The sequence below is a fragment of the Ovis canadensis genome, chromosome 4 (assembly GCF_042477335.2).
Source record: "Ovis canadensis isolate MfBH-ARS-UI-01 breed Bighorn chromosome 4, ARS-UI_OviCan_v2, whole genome shotgun sequence".
NCBI classification, from domain to species: domain Eukaryota; kingdom Metazoa; phylum Chordata; class Mammalia; order Artiodactyla; family Bovidae; genus Ovis; species Ovis canadensis.
Window position 1 is genome coordinate 127,558,003 of NC_091248.1, and position 22,057 is coordinate 127,580,059.

At 43.2% G+C, this 22,057-nt stretch overlaps 1 protein-coding gene across 1 annotated transcript; it reads right to left on the reverse strand.

Annotated features, from left to right (window-relative positions):
* Window positions 1-12,885: 12,885 nt before the first annotated feature.
* On the reverse strand, window positions 12,886-17,118 carry LOC138439779 (GTPase IMAP family member 4-like). Its single transcript, XM_069588874.1, has 2 exons — window positions 17,079-17,118; window positions 12,886-13,799 (listed from the first exon to the last, which is right to left on the reverse strand). The coding sequence occupies exons 1-2, from the start codon at window positions 17,116-17,118 to the stop codon at window positions 12,886-12,888; spliced, it is 954 nt and encodes a 317-aa protein (XP_069444975.1).
* Window positions 17,119-22,057: the final 4,939 nt, after the last annotated feature.

Here is a 22,057-nt window from a genome sequence, read left to right on the forward strand (position 1 = left end):
ACTTTATGTATTAGCAAATAGGTGCCAACACCACCATTAAGAATGTGATACTTCATGACCAAGAGGGATAGAAAACAAAGAGGTTGGTTAAATATTGGGAAATCTGTTAATGTCATTCATTCAATTATTTTCATGGATGATTTTTTAAGTACTTAATAAAATTTAATAGCCATTCAAGATAAACCTCCCAAGAAAATAGTGATTTGGGGAATACTTGCTTAATATGATTACACACCAAATTCATTCATTCAGTTGGTCAGTCGTGTCCAACTATTTGCGACCCCATGAATAGCAGCACACCAGGACTCCCTGTTCATCACCATCTCCTGAAGTTCACTCAGACTCACGTCCATCGAGTTGGTGATGCCATCCAGGCATCTCATCCTCGGTCATCCCCTTCTCCTCCTGCCCCCAGTCTCTCCCAGCATCAGAGTCTTTTCCAATGAGTCAACTCTTCTCATGAGGTGGCCAAAGTACTGGAGCCTCAGCTTTAGCATCATTCCTCCCAAAGAAATCCCAGGGTTGGTCTCCTTCAGAATGGACTGGTTGGATCTCCTTGCAGTCCAAGGGACTCTCAAGAGTCTTCTCTAACACCACCGTTCAAAAGCATCAACTCCTCAGCGCTCAGCCTTCTTCACATCCAACTCTCACATCCAAACATGACCACAGGAAAAACCATAGCCTTGACTAGATGGACCTTAGTCGGTAAAGTAATGTCTCTGCTTTTGAATATACTATCTAGGTTGGTCATAACTTTTCTTCCAAGGAGTAAGCGTCTTTTAATTTCAAGGCTGCAGTCACTATCTGCAGTGATTTTGGAGCCAAAAAAAAAAAAAAAAGTCTGACACTGTTTCTACTGTTTCCCCATTTATTTCCCATGAAGTGATGGGACCAGATGCCATGATCTTCATTTTCTGAATGTTGAGCTTTAAGCCAACTTTTTCACTCTCCTCTTTTACTTTCATCAAGAGGCTTTTTAGCTCCTCTTCCCTTTCTGCCATAAGGGTGGTGTCATCTGCATATCTGAGGTTATTGATATTTCTCCTGGCAATCTTGACTCCAGCTTGTGTTTCTTCCAGTCCAGCGTTTCTCATGATGTACTCTGCATAGAAGTTAAATAAGCAGGGTGACAATATACAGCCTTGATGTACTCCTTTTCCTATTTGGAACAAGATTGTTGTTCCATGTCCAGTTCTAACTGTTGCTTCCTGACTGGCATACAGATTTCTCAAGAGTCAGGTTAGGTGGTCTGGTATTCCCATCTGTTTCAGAATTTTCCACAGTTTCTTGTGATCCACACAGTCAAAGGCTTTGGCATAGTCAATAAAGCACAAATAGGTGTTTTTGTGGAACTCTCTTGCTTTTTCCATGATCCAGTAGATGTTGGCAATTTGATCTCTGGTTCCTCTGCCTTTTCTAAAACCAGCTTGAACATCAGGGAGTTCACGGTTCACGTATTGCTGAAGCCTGGCTTGGAGAATTTTGAGCATTACTTTACTAGCATGTGAGATGAGTGCAATTGTGTGGTAGTTTGAGCATGCTTTGGCATTGCCTTTCTTTGGAATTGGAATTAAAACTGACCTTTTCCAGTCCTGTGGCCACTGCTGAGTTTTCCAAATTGGCTGGCATATTGAGTACAACACTTTCACAGCATCATCTTTCAGGATTTGAAACAGCTCAACTGGAATTCCATCACCTCCATTAGCTTTGTTCGTAGTGATGCTTGCTAAGGCCCACTTGACTTCACTTTCCAAGATGTCTGGCTCTAGATGAGTGATCACATCATCATGATTATCTGGGTCGTGAAGATATGTTTTGTACAGTTCTTCCGTGTATTCTTGCCACCTCTTCTTAACATCTTCTGCTTCTGTTAGGTCCATACCATTTCGTCCTTTATCAAGCCCATCTTTGCATGAAATGTTCCCTTGGTATCTCTAATTTTCTTGAAGAGATCTCCAGTCTTTCACATTCTGTTGTTTTCCTCTATTTCTTTGCACTGATTGCTGAAGAAGGCTTTCTTATCTCTTCTTGCTATTCTCTGGAACTCTGCATTCAGATGTTTATATCTTTCTTTTTCTCCTTTGCTTTTTGCCTCTCTTCTTTTTACAGCTATTTGTAAGGCCTACTCAGACAGCCATTTTGCTTTTTTGCATTACTTTTCCATGGGGATGGTCTTGATCCCTGTCTCCTGTACAATGTCATGAACCTCAGTCCATAGTTCATCAGGTACTCTATCTCTCAGATCTAGGCCCTTAAATCTATTTCTCACTTCCACTGCATAATCATAAGGGATTTAATTTAGGTCATACCTGAATGGTGTAGCGGTTTTCCCTACTTTGTTCAATTTAAGTCTGAATTTTGTAATAAGGAGTTCATGATCTGAGCCACAGTCAGCTCCTGGTCTTGTTCTTGTTGGCTGTATAGATCTTCTCCATCTTTGGCTGCATAGAATATAATCAGTCTGGTTTTGGTGTTGACCATCTGGTGATATCCATGTGTAGAGTCTTCTTTTGTGTGGTTGGAAGAGGGTGTTTTCTATGACCAGTGCATTTTCTTGGCAAAACTCTATTAGTCTTTTCCCTGCTTCATTCTGCATTCCAAGGCCAAATTTGCCTGTTACTCCAGGTGTTTCTTGACTTCCTACTTTAGCATTCCAGTCCCCTATAATGAAAAGGACATATTTTTTGGGTGTTAGTTCTAAATGGTCTTGTAGGTCTTCATAGAACCATTCAAGTTCAGCTTCTTCAGCATTACTGGTTGGGGCATAGACTTGGATAACTGTGGTACTGAATAGTTTGCCTTGGAGACGAACAGAGATCATTCTGTTGTTTTTGAGATTGCGTCCAAGTACTTCATCTCGGACTCTTTTCTTGACCATGATGGCTACTCCATTTTTTCTGAGGGATTCCTGCCCACAGAAGTAGATGTAATAGTCATCTGAGTTAAATTCACCCATTCCAGTCCATTTTAGTTCACTGATTCCTAGAATGTTGACGTTTACTCTTGCCATCTCTTGTTTGACCACTTCCAGTTTGCCTTGATTCATGGACCTGACATTCCAGGTTCCCATGCAATATTGCTCTTTATAGCATCAGACCTTGCTTCTATCACCAGTCACATCCACAGCTGGGTATTGTTTTTGCTTTGGCTCCATCCTTTCATTCTTTCTGGAGTTATTTCTCCACTGATATCCAGTAGCATATTGGGCACCTAATGACCCGGGGAGTTCCTCTTTTAGTATCCTATCATTTTGCCTTTTCATACTGTTCATGGGGTTCTCAAGGCAAGAATACTGAAGTGGCTTGCCATTCCCTTCTCCAGTGGACCACGTTCTGTCAGACCTCTCCACCATGACTACCCAGTCTTGGTTTTCCCCGCAGGCATAGTTTGCTTTCCTTGAGTTAGACAAGGCTGTGGTCCTAGTGTGATTAGATTGACTAGTTTTCTGCGAGTATGGTTGCAGGGTGTCTGCCCTCTGATGCCCTGTTGCAACACCTACCATCTTACTTGGGTTTCTCTTACCTTGGGCGTGGGGTATCTCTTCACGGCTGCTCCAGCAAAGCACAGCCACTGGTCCTTACCTTTGATGAGGGGTATCTCCCCACCACCGTCGTTCCTGACCTTTAACGTGGGATAGCTCCTCTAGGCCTTCCTGCACCTGTGCAGCCACCGCTCCTCAGGTTGCTCCTCCTGGCCGCCTGCTCTGGCCTCGGGCATGCGTGGCTCCTCCCAGCTGCCGCCCCTGGCCTCTGGCTCGGAGCAGCTCCTCAGGGTCATTGCCTCTGGCCTCTGGCATGAGGTGGCTCCTCCCCGCTGCTGCCCCTGGCCTCGGGTTCATGGTGGCTCCTCAGGGTCACTGCCCCTGACGTTGGATGCAAGGTGTCTCCTCCTGGCCGCCCCTGACCTCAGACGCGGGATAGCTCCTCCCGGCTGCCGCCCCTGACCTCGGACACAGGGTAGCTCCTCTCGGCCGTTCCTGCACCGTCACAGCCTGGCACTCTAGGCCGCTGCGCTGACCTCGGACGTGGGGTAGCTCCTCTCGGCCGCGCTTAGCTCGCTGGCCGGCTCTGGCAGCCACCTGCACTTAGGGCACTGTCTGGCTCTCACACCACACACACACACACAAATACTTGAAATAACCTGCTGTAATTCAGCAGCTATCTTACTTGCCTAATTGGAAAACACTCAGGGTGGGTTCAATCCCTTGGTTGGGAAGATCCTTTGGAGTAGGAAATGACAACCCACAAAAATGTGCTTGCCTGGAAAATTCCATGGACAGAGGAGCCCGGTGGGCTGCAGTCCATAGGGTTTCAGAGTCTGTCTCAATTGAGTGGACATGCATGCATGCACAAATGAAGATATTTTCAGGAAGAAAGCAAGCATTCCCACCCACTACTATTCAACACTATAATGGAGGTTTTAGCAAACAAAAAGCAATCAATTAGGGGCATAAGAATACATGGAGGCATGCATGGCCCTGTGGGGCTCCTGGGCCCAAGGCCTTTGTGTCCCCTCTTTCTCTGATGACAGGAAACAGCCTTCACTCAGCCTCCATGACCTTCCTTGAGCTCCAAAGGGCAGATTCAAGTGGCTGTTAATTAGGGAAGGAAGGAATTGGGAAACCAGAGAAATAGTCAAGAGGAGCATTGGGGTTAGGTCTTGCTTCCCCATCAAAGGATACACACAATAAGCCTTTGTGCTTGTTTACAGATACTGAAACCCCTCCTGGTGGCGGAAGTTAACGATTAACCGTGGTATGCTGCCCACAGCGTGTAGACCCTAGACCAGTTGGACCTGAAGGTTGATGATGCTGACTCCTGCTAACCTCACCAGCAACCCATCAGAAGATTGTCCAAGAGCTGATTATGCCCTCTTTGGACAATAAAACTTCTCACTGTCTTCCCCAAGTGGGGATAGAGGGCTTTGAGGGCATGAGCCTTCTGTGTCCCCTTTTGCCTGGCAAAGCAATGAAACGCTCCTTTTCTACCCAAAACTCTGTCTCCAAGATTTGACTCAGCACTGGTGTACAGAGAAGCTGAGCCTTCTGTGGTGACCCAAGGACAACAGAGCAGATAAAACCAAGGCTGGTCATGGAATGCAGGAACAGAAAAACCAGACCATTATCATCCTTCCCTCCCCTGTGTTGTAACTATTAATGGATTTTGGGACAGCAGTCCCCAAAACCTGTCTCCCCTCCTACCCCATGGGGAGAAGACATTTGCCTTACTCTTCCCCCCCACCCAGTATACCTGACTCATCCAGTCAGCAAATGACCCACAAGACCCCGATTCCACCCCTTGCACTCTGGGTATAAAAGCAAACTAAGGACCTCTGTTTAACATCAGTTCTCCCTCGAGCTGGCCTGCTGTTCTAACAGTGTCTCCCACTCTAATAAACTTTATTTCCCTCTCATTCTGTCTCATGTCTGGAGATTCTTTTCCATTCCACACCTGGACCATGGCACCTTCTACATCATAAATGAAGGAGAATTGAGAAGCTGGGATACATCCGTAAGATGGAATACTACTCAGCAATAAAGGAGAACAAGCTCTTGGCACATACAACTTGAATGATTCCCCAAATCATTATGCTAAGAGAATGACATCAGTCTCAAAAGGGAGTTTGTTTTCCTTATCTCTAGATTCTCAGTGTCTGGTATAAAACCTACCAGCCAGTGCAAACAACCAATCAATGTCAATAAATAGATGAACAGGCACAAACTTCCAAAACTCTTGAGAGAAGGAATAAGCTTCATTCTTCTATTGTACTAATCACAGTGCATAGTATTAATCTGTCTGCCTTCTACCCTGGGAGGCAATGGGCAATACTGCTCTCAGCATATGTCACATGGGCTCCTCTTCTCCGTGATGCTCAAGAGCAGAACCAGTTGTCTTACAAGAAATTTAAGAATTGGAATTTGAGGATTTGGGAGGCAGTTCTTCCTGGGTTACTAGATCAGCTTTGCAAAATTTCCTAATTGTCTTATCTTGGGCAAGTTATTTAAGCTTTATATGTTTTGATATTCCCCTCTATATTAGAAGGTAAATGATCATAAATAATTTCTGGAAAGTTGGGAGAATTAGTAAAGGCACTTAAAGTATTCAGGACAGTGTAGGGCACACAGCCAGCAGCTGGAAGTTGATAGCTGTGATGATCATAAGTTCATTTTACAGAGGAGGGATCAGAAATCCAGATGTGGTTAAGGACTTGCCAGAGGTTAAAGTAAGAGGGGCAGAACCAACCGTGCTTGTGCAAGTCATGACTGCTTTAAGCCTCTGTCACTTGAGCTGCAAAATGAGGGGGTTGGACAACATCTTCTCTACAGAGCTTCCAGTTCTACAGTTCTTGTTCTACTAACTGACATCCTGGAACTTAAAGAACTTATTTATCTGCCTGAATGGTCTCTAGTGGTTTTCCCTACTTTCTTCAATTTAAGCCTGAATTTGCCAATAAGGAGTTCATGATCTGAGCCACAGTCAGCTCCCAGTCTTGTTTTTGCTGACTGTATAAAGTTTCTCCATCTTTGGCTGCAAAGAATATAATCAATCTGATTTCAGTATTGACCATTTGATGATGTCCATGTGTAGAGTCTTCTCTTGTGTTGTTGGAAGAGGGTGTTTGCTATGACCAGTGTGTACTCTTGGAACAACTCTGTTAGCCTTTACCTGCTTCATTTTGTATTCCAAGGCCAAATTTGCCTGTTACTCCAAGTATCTTTTGACTTACTACTTTTGCATTCCAGTCCCCTATAATGAAAATGACATCTTTCTGGGGTGTTAATTCTAGAAGGTCTTGGAGGTCTTCATAGAACCATTCAACTTCAGCTTCTTCAGTGTTACTGTTCGGAGCATAGACTTGGATTACTGTGATATTGAATGGTTTGTTAAGGAAACAAACAGATAGTTCTGTCATTTTTGAGATGGCATCCAAGTACTGTATTTTGGACTCTTTTTTTTTTTTTTTTTTGGCTATGATGGCTACTCCATTTCTTCTAGGGATTCTTGTCCACATTAGTAGTTATAATGGTCATCTGAGTTAAATCCACCCATTCCAGGCCATTTTGGTTCAGTGATTCCTAAAATGTCGATGTTCTCTGTTGCAATCTCCTGTTTGACCACTTCTAATATTTCTTGATTCATGGATCTAACATCCCACGTTCCTATGAAATATTGCTCTTTACAGCATCGGACTTTACTTCCATCACCAGTCACATCCACAATTATGTGTTTTTGCTTTGGAGGTGATGGGATTTAGTTGAGCTATTTCATATCCTAAAAGATGATGCTTTGAAAGTGCTGCACTCAATATGCCAGAAAATTTGGAAAACTCAGCAGTGGTCACAGGATGGAAAAAGTCGATTTTCATCCCAATCCCAAAGAGAGGTGATGCCAAAGAATGTTCACAGTACTGCACTATTGCACTCATCTCACACGCTAGTAAAGTAATGCTCAAAATCCTCCAAGTGAGGCTTCAACAGTATGCAAACTGTGAACTTCCAGATGTTCAAGCTAGCTTTAGAAAAGGCAGAGGAACAAGAGACCAAATTGCCAACATCCATCAGATCATCAAAAGAGCAAGAGGGTTCCAGAAAAACATCTCCTTCTACCCTATTGACTACACCAAAGCCTTTGATTGTGTGGATCAGAACAAACTGTGGAAAATTCTCCAAGAAATGGGAACGCCAGATCACCTAACCTGCCTCTTGAAATCTAGAACTGGACATGGAACAACAGACTGGTTCCAAATAGGAAAAGAAGTACCTCAAGGATGTATACTGTCACTGCGCTTATTTAACTTCTATGCAGAGTACATCATGAGAAATTCTGGGCTGGATGAAGCACAAGCTGGAATCAAGATTGCTGGGAGAAATATCAATAACTTCAGATATGCAGATGACACCACATTTATGGCCCAAAGTGAAGAACTAAAGAGTCTCTTGATGAAAGTGAAAGAGGAGAGTGAAAAAGTTGGCCTAAACTTACCATTCAGAAAACTAAGATCATCGCATCCAGTCCCATCATTTCAGGCAAATAGATGGGGAAACAATGGAAACAGTGACAGACTTTATTTTGGGGCTCCAAAATCATTGCAGATGGTGACTGTAGCCATGAAATTAAGAGATGCTTACTCCTTGGAAGAAAAGTTATGACCAACCTGGATGGCATATTAAAAACCAGAGACATTACTTTGCCGACAAATGTCCATCTAGTGAAAGCTTTGGTTTTTCAAGTAGTCATGTATGGATGTGAGAGTTGGACTGTAAAGAAAGCTGAGCACTGAAGAATTGATGTTTTTGAACTGTGGTGTTGGAGAAGTCTCTTGAGAGTCTCTCGGACTGCAAGGAGATCCTACGAGTCCAACCTAAAGGAAATCAGTCCTGAATATTCATTGGAACACCTGACGCTAAAGCTGAAACTCGAATACTTTGGCCACCTGAGTCAGTGAAGAACTGACTCATTGGAAAAGACCCTGTTGCTGGGAAAGATTTAAGGCAGAAGGAGAAGAAGACGACAGAGGATGAGTTGGTTGGATGGCATTACCGACTCTATGGACATGAGTTTGGGCAAACTTCAGAGGTTGGTGATGAACAGGGAAACTTGACATGCTGCAGTCCATGGGATTGCAAATAGTTGGAGATGGCTGAGCAACTGAACTGAGCTGACCAGGTTGAATGACTTCTTTATATTCTGGAAATGACTTACTACAGAACATCAGTAAATTGGTAAAACAAAACAAAACAAAAAATGAGACACTTGAGAGAGACTCTTTTGCAGCATTAATAATATACATATTATTATATTTATATTTATATATTTATATATGTGTGTTTGTATATATTGAAGAGGGCCATGGCCACCCACTCTAGTATTCTTGCCAGAAAAATCTTCATGGACAGAGGAGCTGATGGGCTATAGGGTCCCAAGGAGTCAGACATGACTGAGCAACTAAGCACATATGTGTGTGTGTGTGTGTATTTAGTTGTTCAGTCACTCAATCATGTCCAACTCTTTGCCACCCCATGGACTGCAGCATGCCAGGCTTCCCTGTCCTTCACCTTCTTCTAGAGCTTGCTCAAACTCATGTCCATTGAGTGAGTGATGCCATCCAACCATCTCATTCTTTGTTGTTCCCTTCTCCTGCCTTCAAAGTTTCCCAGCATCAGGGTCTTTTCTAATGAGTCAGATCTTCACAACAGGTGGCCAAATTATTGGCCTTCAGCTTCAGCATCAGTCCTTCTGAAGAATATTCAGGCTGTTTTCCTTTAGGTTTGACTGATGTGATCTCTGTGTAGCCCAAGGGTCTCTCAAGAGTCTTCTCTAACACCATAGTTCAAAAGCATCAATTCTTCAGTGATCAGCCTTCTTTATAGTCCAACTCTCACATCCACACATGATTACTGGAAAACCCATAGCTTTCAGTATACAGACCTTTGTTGGCAAAGCAATATCTTTGCTGTTTAATACAGTGTCTAGAGTTCTCATACCTTTGCTTCCATGGAGCAAGCATCTTCTAATTTCATGGCTGCAGTCATCATCCACAGTAATTTTGGAGCCCAAGAAAAGAAAATCTGTCACTGTTTCTACTTTTTCCCTTTCTGCTTGCAATGAAGTGATGGAACCAGAGGCCATGACCTTTGTTTTTGAATGTTGAATTTTAAGCCAGGTTTTTCACTCTCCTCTTTTACCCTCATCAAGAGGCTCTTTAGTTCTGCTTTGATTTCTGGCAAAAGGGTGGCATCATCTGCAAATCTGAGGTGATTGATATTTTCCTGGCAGTCTTGATTCCAGCTTCATCCAGCCTGGCATTTCTCATGATATACTCTGCATATAAGTTAAGTAAACAAGGTGACAATATACAGCCTTGTCGTACTCCTTTTCCAATTTTGAACCAGTCTATTATTCCATGCAAGGTTCTAACTGCTGCTTCTTGACCCGCAAACAGATTTCTCAGGAGACAGGTGAGGACATCTGATATTCCCATCTCTTGAAGATCATAGTTTGTTATGATCCACACAGTCAAAGGCTTCGCCATAGTCAATGAAGCAGAATTAGATGTTTTTCTTGAATTCCCTTGCTTTCTCTATGATCCAACGGAGGTTGGCCATTTGATATCTGGTTTCTCTGCTTTTTGTAAACCCAGCATGGAAAACGGTAAATATTATTATATATATATTATATATGTCTATATATATATCATGCATATCTTTTTTTAAAGTCACATTCTTTAAGTATCAGGGAAGGGAGCCAAGTCCCTGGTAATTAGTAAAGCTAGTGAAGGGGATGGAATTCCAGCAGAACTCTTTAAAATCATGAAAGATGATGCTGTTAAAGTGCTGTACTCAGTGGGCCAGAAAGTCTGGAAAACTCAGCAATCGCCACAGGATTGGGAAAGGTCAGTTTTCATTCCAATCCCAAAGACAGCCAGTGCCAAAGTATGGTGAATAATTACATTGAATACATGTCAATCCATTCTTGGATGCGTGTCAGAGACTTTTAAACTGCACATTCTTATAACAAACCAAGTATTCATGTACCCATGTTTAGATTATTTTCATGAAATGATTAAAGTAATGAGATGGGAAATAAATAGCAGAATGATTTTCTTTGTCTCATCTACAGCATTAACCTAGGATGCAAGAATAAGAATAATTGAATGTATTTATACTGAAAATTACCACTGCAGCTAGCTTGTTTCTTTTTTTTTTTTTCATCTTAAGCATGAATTTAATTTTCTTTGAAGGGTATATGTGGTTCTTTGGTTGAATATTTGCTTGTGTTGTAATACAATGCAACACAAGTTGTAACACAATAAATACAATATTATATAATTAATTTACAATTATTATAATTTACATCATAATATTGCATTATTAATAATGCAGTATTGTATCTATTGTAATACAATAAATTGTAGTACAATAGCATGTTAAATTCATACCTAAGAATTTTGACTGAGACGCTGATGATGAAAACCGTAGAGACCAAGTCCTCCCACATTCTGCAGAGTGAAACCGAATCTGTCTGCTCAGAGTGATCACCTGTGCTGGAGTCCTGTGCTTCTTTGCCAGGTGCTTCTCATATTCTTGAGCCTTTGCTAACTTCCCTGGTGGCTCAGATGGTAAAGTGTCTGCCTACAATGTGGGAGTCCTGGGTTCGATCCCTGGGTCGAGAAGATCCTCTGGAGAAGGAAATGGCAACCCATTCCAGTACTCTTGCCTGGAAAATCCCATGGATAGAGGAGTGTGGTAGGCTACAGTCCATGGGGTCGCAAAGAGTTGGACGTGACTGGACGAATTCACTTTCACTTTTTTGCGACCCCATGGACTGTAGCCTATCAGGCTTCCCCGTCCATGGGATTTTTCAGGCAAGAGTGCTGGAGCGGATTGTCATTTCCTTCTCCAGGGGATCTTTCCGACCCAGGAAACAAACCCGGGTCTCCCGCATTGCAGGCAGACGCTTTACCATCTGAACCACGTGAGTCAGCTATAAATAGATAGCAGCTATGTTAAAGGTACAGTCCTGTGTTTTTGGGGAAAATCAGGGCAAAACATATATCGTCTTTTGGACAGAATGGGTTAGGGCCTGGAGAAGATGATTTTAAGATGACCAAGCAAGGAGAGTTGGCATAGGTCACATGTGACCTCCAGACCATGTTGGAAGAACATGGGAATGTGCTTGGGGAAAGCCTACACATTACTAGGTGAAGAGGACCCATTAAAAGAGGAGAAAATGGACAGGGATGTCTATTTTCATCCATAGATTTTAAAGAATTTTTGCAGCAGGAAAGCCACAAAGGTCTCAGAAACCTCAGTTACACATAATTTCTACCAGTACATAATGATGAATCCAAAAAGAATGTAGACTTTGACTGACAGAGGGGTTGAGAATGTGGCTCAAACCTTCCGGGGGAAAAAGGGGATGGGAGATGTCTAGACGGTGGACCAAGTCTACACCAAAATCATCTTGAACTTTTTCAAAAAACTGAAATTCATCCCTGTGTTCTTAGAAGGAGTAGTGGTGCTTTCCAAGCTGGGGGTGGGGTGGGGAGGGGAATAACAGATTCCAATTTGCACAAATATCAGAAAACAGAAAAGTTTTATTAAAATAACAATAAACAAACAATTCATCTGCATGGGGCAGCTGTTAGTTTCACAGGAAAAGGAGAGAGAGAACTGGTTATTCAGCAAACTGGTTGTTACTGGTCAAAGATTTCCTACAGATACATCTGAATTCACCAAGCATTATTCTCTTATCTGTTGAATATCTTTTGTGCCTTTTGGCATTTCAGGTAGTTGAGTTCTGAAAGATCTCTTTGTCACAGAACTCTTTGTTCGTAATGGTCAGTTGATAAGAAAAAATTTGAGGCCTTCAGTAAAATTATAAGTGAACGAATTTCCATTCATCTAGAAAGATGTCTATCAGTATCTCCTGTAAGCTTAACTAATGGAAAGAATTGATCTTTCTAATAAACTATAAGGGTAAGATGATCAGCGCCGTCTAAAGACAAAATAAGTGAGAAAAAACTGTAGGGGAAGATCACCCACCAATCTAGAAAGAATCTAGAGGGGAAATCTTTTCTAGGGATAAAGACAGAAAGCTCGGGGTCATCTTCTTTGGTCTCCTGCATTCCCTGTCTTGGTGTCTCTGAGAAAGAATTCACAAATTAGGGAGCATCTTTCTGCTCCCTAATACTTTCTGCTTTGGAGTTTCACAAGTTGAGAATTTATCCCTTCCCTATTAAATCAATCAAACATATACCAATTATCAATAGTGAACTTACTCTCCTTAGCCCTGAGAGTCTCAGAGAAAAAGGAGAATGCTCTGAGTTACATGGGGCAGGACCACCCCAAAATATGCAGGGAATATAGACAGATTCTCATGACGTTTAATCCTTAAACAGAGAGAAGACAAAGGAAGCAGCCTCTAACAAGATGAAGATGATTTCAAGTATCTTATTCTGACTCAAAACATCATCCCTGGCTGTTTGCTGCCTTGAAACCCGGTGAGCCTCCATTTCTGCCAATCGCCTTTCCATTTCCGTCTTCTGCTCTTGCTGTTCTAGTTCATCCTTCAGCTTTCTGATTTCCTCTTTGAACTCCTGTTTTATCTGAGCTTTTGCTCTTTCAAGCTCTTCTCTGTAATTTTCTTGTAATGCTTGGGTTTGCTTCTGAATCTCCTCCTCGGTCTTCTGATACCGGCTATTCGTGTAGTATCTCCCCTTGCACTTGTCCACCACATCCTGGACCAGGGCCAGCAGCTGCTCCCTCTGGTTTTCCTGCTCAGCTCCTGTGGCCTTGTTGTTGACAACACAGTAGCGATCTCTGAACTCCCGAATCAGCTCTTGGATGGTTGTAGCAGCATGCTTTAAGTAATCACGGAAATCCATGCCGGCTAAGTCATCTTTGAATAAGGCAATCATGTGTTCCTTAGCTCTCTCTCCAAACATTGTCAGGATCTTCTCTGTGGCTTTCTGGTCTTCGGGCATGTAACGGACGAGTGGGATGACCAGGAGCAGAGCGTGAAGCCCCGGGGAGGTCAGCACCATGCAGTGGGTAATCTCCTTGTGAGTCTCAGCATCTGAGACCTTCATGTCAAAGAGGCCAGGTGAGTCCACGATGACAACTTCTCTCCCCTTCCAAGTGCTGCTTCCTTTGTTACAGTGCTTGGTGATGGATACAGCCGAAAAGCTAGACAGAAACACTTTCTCTCTGAGGATGCTGTTTCCTGTTGCGCTTTTTCCTGCCCCAGTCTTACCCACTAAGACAAGTCTCAGCTGGGAATCTCCAGGGTTTGCAAGCCCTGGAACATCAGGAAACAGAAGACCCAGTGTTAGAATGAACTTCAGCTGTCTTCCCTGCAATGCTCCCACTCACTGAATAAGTATTCAACCCTGAATATTCATTGGAAGGACTGATGCTGAGGCTGAAGCTCCAATACTTTGGCCACGTTGATGCAAAGAGCAGACTCACTGGAAAAGATTCTGATGCTGGGAAAGGTTGAAGGCAAAAGAAGGGGGTGGCAGAGGATAAAATTGCTAGACAGAATCACAACATCAGTTCAGTTCAGTTCAGTTGCTCAGTCGTGTCCTACTCTTTGTGACCCCATGAATCGCAGCACATCAGGCCTCCCTGTCCATCACCAACTCCCGGAGTTCATTCAGACTCACATCCATTGAGTCAGTGATGCCATCCAGCCATCTCATCCTCTGTCGTCCCCTTCTCCTCCTGCCCCCAATCCCTCCCAGTATCAGAGTCTTTTCCAATGAGTCAACTCTTCACATGAGTTGGCCAAAGTACTGGAGTTTCAGCTTTAGCATCATTCCTTCCAAAGAAATCCCAGGGCTGATCTCCTTCAGAATGGAATGGTTGGATCTCCTTGCAGTCCAAGGGACTCTCAAGAGTCTTCTCCAACACCACAGGTCAAAAGCATCAATTCTTCAATGGGCATGAATTTGCACAAACTCCAGGAGAGAGTGGAGGACAGAGGAACCTGGCAAGCTGCACTCCATGGGCATGACTTAGCAACTGAACAACAATAACAACAGATATTTTTCAGGATCCTTTTCAGCTTCTTACTCTGACCTTGTGGAAGCAAACAGCTCATAGAGGAGGAAACAATGTGGTTAAGAAGAGGACTCTGAGTTGCTACCAGTAGTTGTTCTTCATAAGATAGGAGGTATCACAAAATTGATTGTGCATATTCGACTTCCTAGGAAAGTTGAAAGTTAATATCAGAGCAGTAGAGCACAGCAATTGAAACCTTAATTTAAACACCAAATCATCTACCAGCTCTTTCTGTGCTGGTATTCCGCAAGTCTCTGCATATCTCTGCAAAGTGTCTATTAAAGTCAAAGTCCTCTGGATTTGTCAGGCATAGACCCAGGACCAGAGGGAAGGCAATTGACAATCACAAGTGTAAGCCTGTTTTCTGAGAAGGCAGACCTTGCTGGGTGACCCTTGAGCTTAAGGGTCTGATTCCTGCATCAGGAATCCTCTGTTATATCTACCCATTTCTGCTTTGAGACAATGCCTACATTATCCCACATACAACATCATAGACACTGTTACCAATTCCAGGTTATTTTCAGAGCCATCACCATTCACCCAGGTCCTCAGACTAGAAAGCTAGGACTCGCCCTTGACTCCTCTCTTTCCCCACTTTCCAGACCCAACCCATCAGCATATTCTCTTGGCTCCAAATCTGTTCACCTGTCTCTGTTTTGAAGATCATCATTCCAGTCCAGATTCCATCCCCACCCCTGCCTCAACAGTCTCCTAACAGGTGTCTCCACTTCTTCTTTGTCCCTTTCAGTCTATTCTGTGAGGTGGGCTAATCTTTAAAAAATATCAATCAAACAGAACCATGAACTTGCAGAAACCCCTCCTATGATGTCCATAAAATCTGTAGTTATCCTCCATCTACCACACACTTTCTGGTGAAGTGTTTGCTGATCCCTGAATCCCTGAGGCAGAGTTTTCCTCATCTGAGAACCAGAATCCCAGGATAAAAGAAATAAATTTCCCAGTGCTACAAATACTGGATATGGGATGGCTAAGATTTATCTAAGAAAAAATGTACATAAGAATTCAGAGTATTCTTAATAGTTGGCCTCACAATAGAAGCTCCAACCTAAGGAGATCCCAGGGCATTGGTTGGCCTTAGAGACAGGCTGTAGGAAATTCATGGCCCAGCAGTAAAAAGGCACCAAGGCCAGTGCCAACACAGCAACTATTGGCTAATGCTGATAATGAATGGATGGCAACCTCTGAAGATGGCAGCCATAGCCACGACGGAGTCCATCTCTGCACTCGTGCCTCTTGGGAAGGTGGATTCTCAGCTCCTCTCATCAAGATGCTGGGTCTGTTTCTCCAACCCTTCAGTCAGACTGGGCCGTGTGACTTGCTTTGGATCATAGGATCATGGAAACATGGTTAAGCAGAGAATCCAAAAGTACTGACACATTGTGCTTTGCCTTCTCTTTCTGATTTTTGGAACCCTACACCTGCCCTGGACTAGCCTACTTGATGAGGGACACAAGGCCCTGTTATCCCTGTCTGCCTGGTTGACCCAGAGCTTGCTGACCACCAGACTTGTCTGTGAGGCCACCCAAGATTATTGTGTTGCATCCTGAACCACCAGCCCAGCACCCACACATGAGTCAGTCTGGCTGAGATTAGCCAGGTTGGTCCAGACCCAAGCATGGCCCAAGTGAGTGACCCTCAAAATTAAGAGCCACCTAAATGGTTGCTGTTTTAGGTTCCTAAATTGTGGGGTGTTTTGCTAAATCAGCAAAAGCTCAAATGATAGAATCTATTCCTAGGATAAAGGGGTAGAAGAAGGGTTATATGGGAAACAGAGTGATCAATCTGTTGAGTGTATTGCTTAGAGTGAGGGCACTGGGGGCAGGGAAATTAGGGGCTTGAATGAGGCATTGATCACCCCCTTGTTCCTCCTTTCCAGTCCTCTTGGGCTGAAAAGACAGGCAGAGAAACCACCTGGGAGGCCACAACCCCTAATCCGGTGTGCCCACATGTTGTTGCTGCTGCTGCTGCTAAGTTGCTTCAGTTGTGTCTGACTCTGCAACCCCATAGATGGCAGCCCACCAGGCTTCACTGTCCCTGAGATTCTCCAGGCAAGAACACTGGAGTGGGTTGCCATTTCCTTTTCCAATGCATGAAAGTGAGAAGTGAACGTGAAGTTGCTTAGTCGTGTCTGACTCTTTGCGACCCCATGGGCTGCAGCCTACGAGGCTCCTCCGTCCATGGGATTTTCCAGGCAAGAGTACTGGAGTGGGTTGCCATTGCCTTCTCTGGCCCACATGTTAGGAAGTAGCAAAGAAGAAACCTCATCAAGCCCGGGAGCAGTCAGGGTATTGGAACTCTCCTCCTGCTCGCTGTTAAGCTGTATCACAAGGAGGATGCAGAGAGGCTAGAGAGAATGAGAGAGCAGAGCAAATGAAGGGAAACTGAGAAATGTGGCTGAAGATGTTTTGCTCTTGTACAGGTTGGCTGGATGACAGGGCAGGAGAGTCCCAGGCCTCCCGCCAAGCCTGGCTGCCCTCCCCAAGCAGCCTCTCACTGTGGCTGGTCCTGGGTTTGCTGAGGTACTGGGCAGCCATTGTGGTTTGGATTCCTGAGAATAAAGAGGCAGAACTATGTTATTACAGGGACATGCAGAATAAACTGGAAACATTGTCCTCCTATAAACAACACTTTCCCTTTCTTCATAAACTTGCTACCTGATCTCTCCTCTCTTTCTCAATAGTTCTTAATTCTGCTCTCAGTCTCATTTTCAGACTGTCAGTTTTCTTTACACAGATGTAAGTGCTTCAAGTGATTCCTTGGCACTGGTTCTGGGTGCCCTTCCCGCCTCTATTCAGTGAATTATTGCTTTGAATGCCATTTATATGTAGTCTGCAGCCTGGACCATTCTCAGAGTTCCAACCTGTTCTATCCCACTCAAATTCTCCAACTGGCAATTTTGTGGGCATCTCAAACTGATTTGGACAAAATGAAACCCTGACAACCATTCCCAGCCTGCTTCTCATTTCAGTAAATGATATCATGAAATGGCTCATGGAGAATCTTGGGGTCATCTCTAAAACACTTCTGCCTCACTTGTTCTCAGTCCATTACTAAATACTATAGATTTTAGTTTCCCAAATGAAAAATTATCCATTTCTCCCCATCTCCATGTGAATCCAAACCACTATCATTTCATTGCAATGTAGTAGGCTCCCAAATGATACTGTATATTCAATCATTCCTCTCCTCAAGAGTCAGATGCTTTTATAAAATTTATACTTCAAGGATAATTACTTCACAGTATTCTATTGGTTTCTATCAAACATCAACATGAATAAGTCATAGGTACCCCATGTTCACTCCCACTTGAACACCTGCCCACCTCCCTCCTGTTTTCAAGAACAAGAACCGTTCGTCTGGACTTGTTCCAAGAGTCTCATGCCTTATAGCATCCAGTTTATCAATAATTATAAATTTCTCTTGAGGCCCTTGCCAGGGCCTGCTTTTCTTTTACTCTGCCTCTCTCCTACATCGCGCCCTTTCTGATTTTGCACGTGATGAGAAATGGTGAGAAATGCTAGTTGCTGTTGTTGGCTTCGTTGTCTCTTGACCATTCTTCTCCAGACTATAGAGAAGCACAAACGCAAAATTAATAGCACTCCCACCACCAGAGCAATTCTGTACCCAAATGTCTTGATCTGTTTTAAGGGATTAAGAGAAGAAAGATGATCAGCAACAGTATCAAGAAAGTCTGATCCAGAAATTACATCAAGATGTTATTAAAACCTTTCAGTATATCTGGTGGGATTTGAGTTACAGCCACAGGAAGAAACAGGTCTTCATCCCCTGCAACTTTACCATAGAACTCCCTTTTGTACAGGCGTCGTTTTATTAGGCACAGGTATCTGTGGTTTAAAAGCAACTCCATCATCCCAAGGGCTTTCAGGATTGAAAGGAGGGGGCTCGACCAAGGGTGCAGTTGGTCAAGTGAGAAAGATCTGTTCTTGACTTCCATCATCCTTTTGGCTCTTGTTTTTCATTTTTATTGATTGTTTCTCTTCCTCATCACCTATGTTTTCATATAAATTCATTTCCTCCATTTGTTCTTGAATTTGTTCTCCAGAACCCCCGGAATCCGAGGTTTCGGATTGCGGGGGTCCTAAAGCTGTGTTAATAAGATTCCCTACTGGCCATAGGCATAGGAATCTCTTCGCTGCTTTGGTAGGCAAGGCGCAGGCAACACGTAACTTCTTGCCATTCCTCATGCCTCAAAGTCCCTTTATCTGGATCTAGCCAGTAGCAATATTTTTCAATGGCAGAAAACAATTCTTTAAAAGAGGTGTGAGATATCTCAACTCCCAAACCTTCTAACTAAGTTTTCAACACTTGCATGTAGTCACTGTGCTTAGAAGGAGTTTGCCCCATTGTTACCCATTCAGAGAAAAGCGAGGATCAGGGGACCAAGACTGCTGCAAGGTGAAGGTGCCGAAACTGAATCCAAGCCAGCTTTATTAGACTTTCAGCCATAAATGAAGGAATATGCGGGGAGTTAAACTGTAACGCATGTGGCCTTCAGGGCCAGAGAACAAAATGATCATTAACCGTGGAGTAATTAGGAAACAGTAATCAATAACAAATCAGTAACTAGGACTAATATTCTTATCTATAGATTTTCCACCAGACACGAAAAACATGTGACTCTGAGACGCCAGTTGGGAAACCGTCTGGGGTCGGTTTTCCGACCCACGGATCATATCTTGTTCTCAAGAACATGAACCGTTCCCTCTGGACTTGTTCCAAGAGTCTCATGCCTTATAGCATCCAGTTTATCAATAATTATAAATTTCTCTTGCGGCCCTTGCCAGGGCCTGCTTTTCTTTTACTCTCCCTGGCTCCTACATCGCGCCCTTTCTGATCTTGCACGTGATGAGAAATGGTGAGAAATGCTAGTTGCTGTTGTTGGCTTCGTTGTCTCTTGACCGTTCTTCTCCAGACTATAGAGAAGCACAAATGCAAAATTAATAGCACTCCCACAACCAGAGCAATTCTGTACCCAAATGTCTTGATCTGTTTTAAGGGATTAAGAGAAGAAAGATGATCAGCAACCGTATCAAAAACGTCTGATCCAGAAATTACATCAAGATGTTTATTAAAATCTTTCGGTATATCTTGTTGTAGATCATGAATATCTACAGAAATATTACCTAGGTTCAATAGGTGTCGTTTGACTTTACCCCAATTGAATTGTGTCTCCTTATATCTGAAAGCCGTTACACAAAAGGAAGTAAAGTTCCAATCACATCTTGGTCTCACCCGTTTGTGTAAACTGACTAATGGATCTCCTAATAAAATAACAGATTGTTGAAGGTCGGCCACTTGGGAGGCCACCTTTCCACCATTTTCTTTCTTGAGTGGTCCAAAGGACATCGGCATCTGTATGCCATTCTTGTACAAAATGAACTGTTTGTATAGATTTATGAAGAGCCATTCTGGCCACAGCTGCTGTAGTGGCAATAGCGATCATGCCTAAGATGGCAGCAATGAACAATGCCCGAAAGCGTTTAACACATTTAAGATTTTTCAGTATTGCTTCAATAACATATAATGTAGGGCTTTCTTGCCAAGGTCGTCGTGAATCAACTGGAACCCATTCAACTGGAATCATTCTGGTTTTAAGAACGTAAATACTCTGCCAACTTTCATCAAGAGGAATGGAATTATTTACCCATGTATAAAATGAACAGTGAATACATGTTGCTAATCCCAAATTGGGGTCATATTTTGCTGTTCCGATCATGAAAACCAAAGGAATTCTTACACAAGTCTGAATAGTGTGGGCAGAGTGTTTTTGTAAAATTAAAGGTAGCTTTTGGGTCCCTTAAAATATAGTCAGTATATCGTCCCTTCCAAGCGATTGGTTCTTTCAATGCCATGGGCATTTTCCGTGTGTCATCATGAACAGGATAATGATCTAAACGAGGCACAGAGGAGCTAACCCCACCCCATGCCATACGAGGGGTTGACTACCGTAAGTACTAATTGCCTTGTCATGCTATACCCGTGGGAAACACACTTTAGAGTCTATCAGTTTAGTGGTTCCTCGGGGTCCCCAGTTGAAAATGGGGCCTTCTGCAACATTTAATAATAAGTGACCTTCTGATCCTTTACATAACTCCCATCTTAACCAATTTTCAATACCATGGCTAAATTCAGCAACACAATCAGGAAGGTCAGGTGGTTTCATCATGCTGGAAGGTTCCTCTTTTTCTAAAAACGGAAGACCAGTTAACAGATAGAGGGCAGTCTTATCCTCATTTGATTCCTTGACAACTGAGAACTGCCATTTCTGATATCCTGTTTTAAGACGTATACTTCCAAGACCAATACAAATAGGAGCGGCATCAGAGCCAATAGTATAATTTACCAGCTGACTACCTTCTTCTTCCTTTACAGCCTATTTCAATGTGTCCTAGTTTTCCACGTTGGTGACGTCTCACCAAAAGGCAAAAGTCTTTTTACTAGCTTTTAGACAATGCTTGAGCCAGAGGTTGCATTTTATATGGTTCTGAGCCACTATCCTGGCAAAGTTTAAGATATTCTTCTAGAGGGGCACCCTGAGCTCTGAGAGGCCGAATCACCTTGTTACACTGTGAGGTAGCACTGTCATAAGCAGGAGCTTGCATCAGCAAACCTCTCAACCCAGATCGTGAAACTGTGTTATTTAAATTTTGCCGTAGCCTGGCAAAGAAACCTACATAAGGTTCCCCATTTGATTGTTTAATTTGGGTAAATGAAATCGAGGCCTGTCCGGGTGGATTTATTCTCTCCCAGGCTTTTAAACATATCATTCTCACTTGAGTGAGTAATTGATGATCAAATTGTTACTGAGCTTGAATGCCAAAATGTGCCCCGCTACCCGTCAATTGATCAAGTGTTATATCAGCTGGCGGGTTGGCTGTCGCATTTCTGTGAGTTTGTTGATTTGCCGCATCCTGCCACCAGGTCCTAAATTGTAAACATTCTGAGGTGGATACCAGGTTCTGCCTATCATTTCCCAATCACAAGGAATTAACCGTTCAGCTTGTGAAAGTCCCTGAGTTAGTCCCATGCTATAAGGTGGGTTAGTTCCATATTGGGTACATGCCTGTTTCATCTCCTCTATGGTTTTGAAAGGTATGGCATTATAATCATAGTGCATTCCTCCTCGGGAGAATTGAGGATCTGGTGGGATTTGAGTTACAGCCACAGGAAGAAACAGGGTCTTCATCCCCTACAACTCTACCATAGAACTCCCTTTTGTACAGGCGTCGTTTTATTAGGCACAGGTATCTGTGGTTTAAGGCAACTGCATCATCCCAAGGGCTTTCAGGATTGAAAGGAGGGGGCTCGACCAAGGGTGCAGTTGGTCGAGTGAGAGAGATCTGTTCTTGACTTCCATCATCCTTTTGGCTCTTGTTTTTCATTTTAATTGATTGCTTCTCTTCCTCATCACCTATGTTTTCATATAAATTCATTTCCTCCATTTGTTCTTGA

Excerpts from the sequence above, each read along its gene's own strand:
- LOC138439779 (XM_069588874.1), bottom strand. The coding sequence starts at position 17,118 with ATGGCTGCCCAGTACCTCAGCAAACCCAGGACCAGCCACA. Across the intron at positions 13,800-17,078 it reads CAAACCCAGGACCAGCCACA|GGCTTGCAAACCCTGGAGAT; the intron begins GTGAGAGGCTGC and ends CTGATGTTCCAG.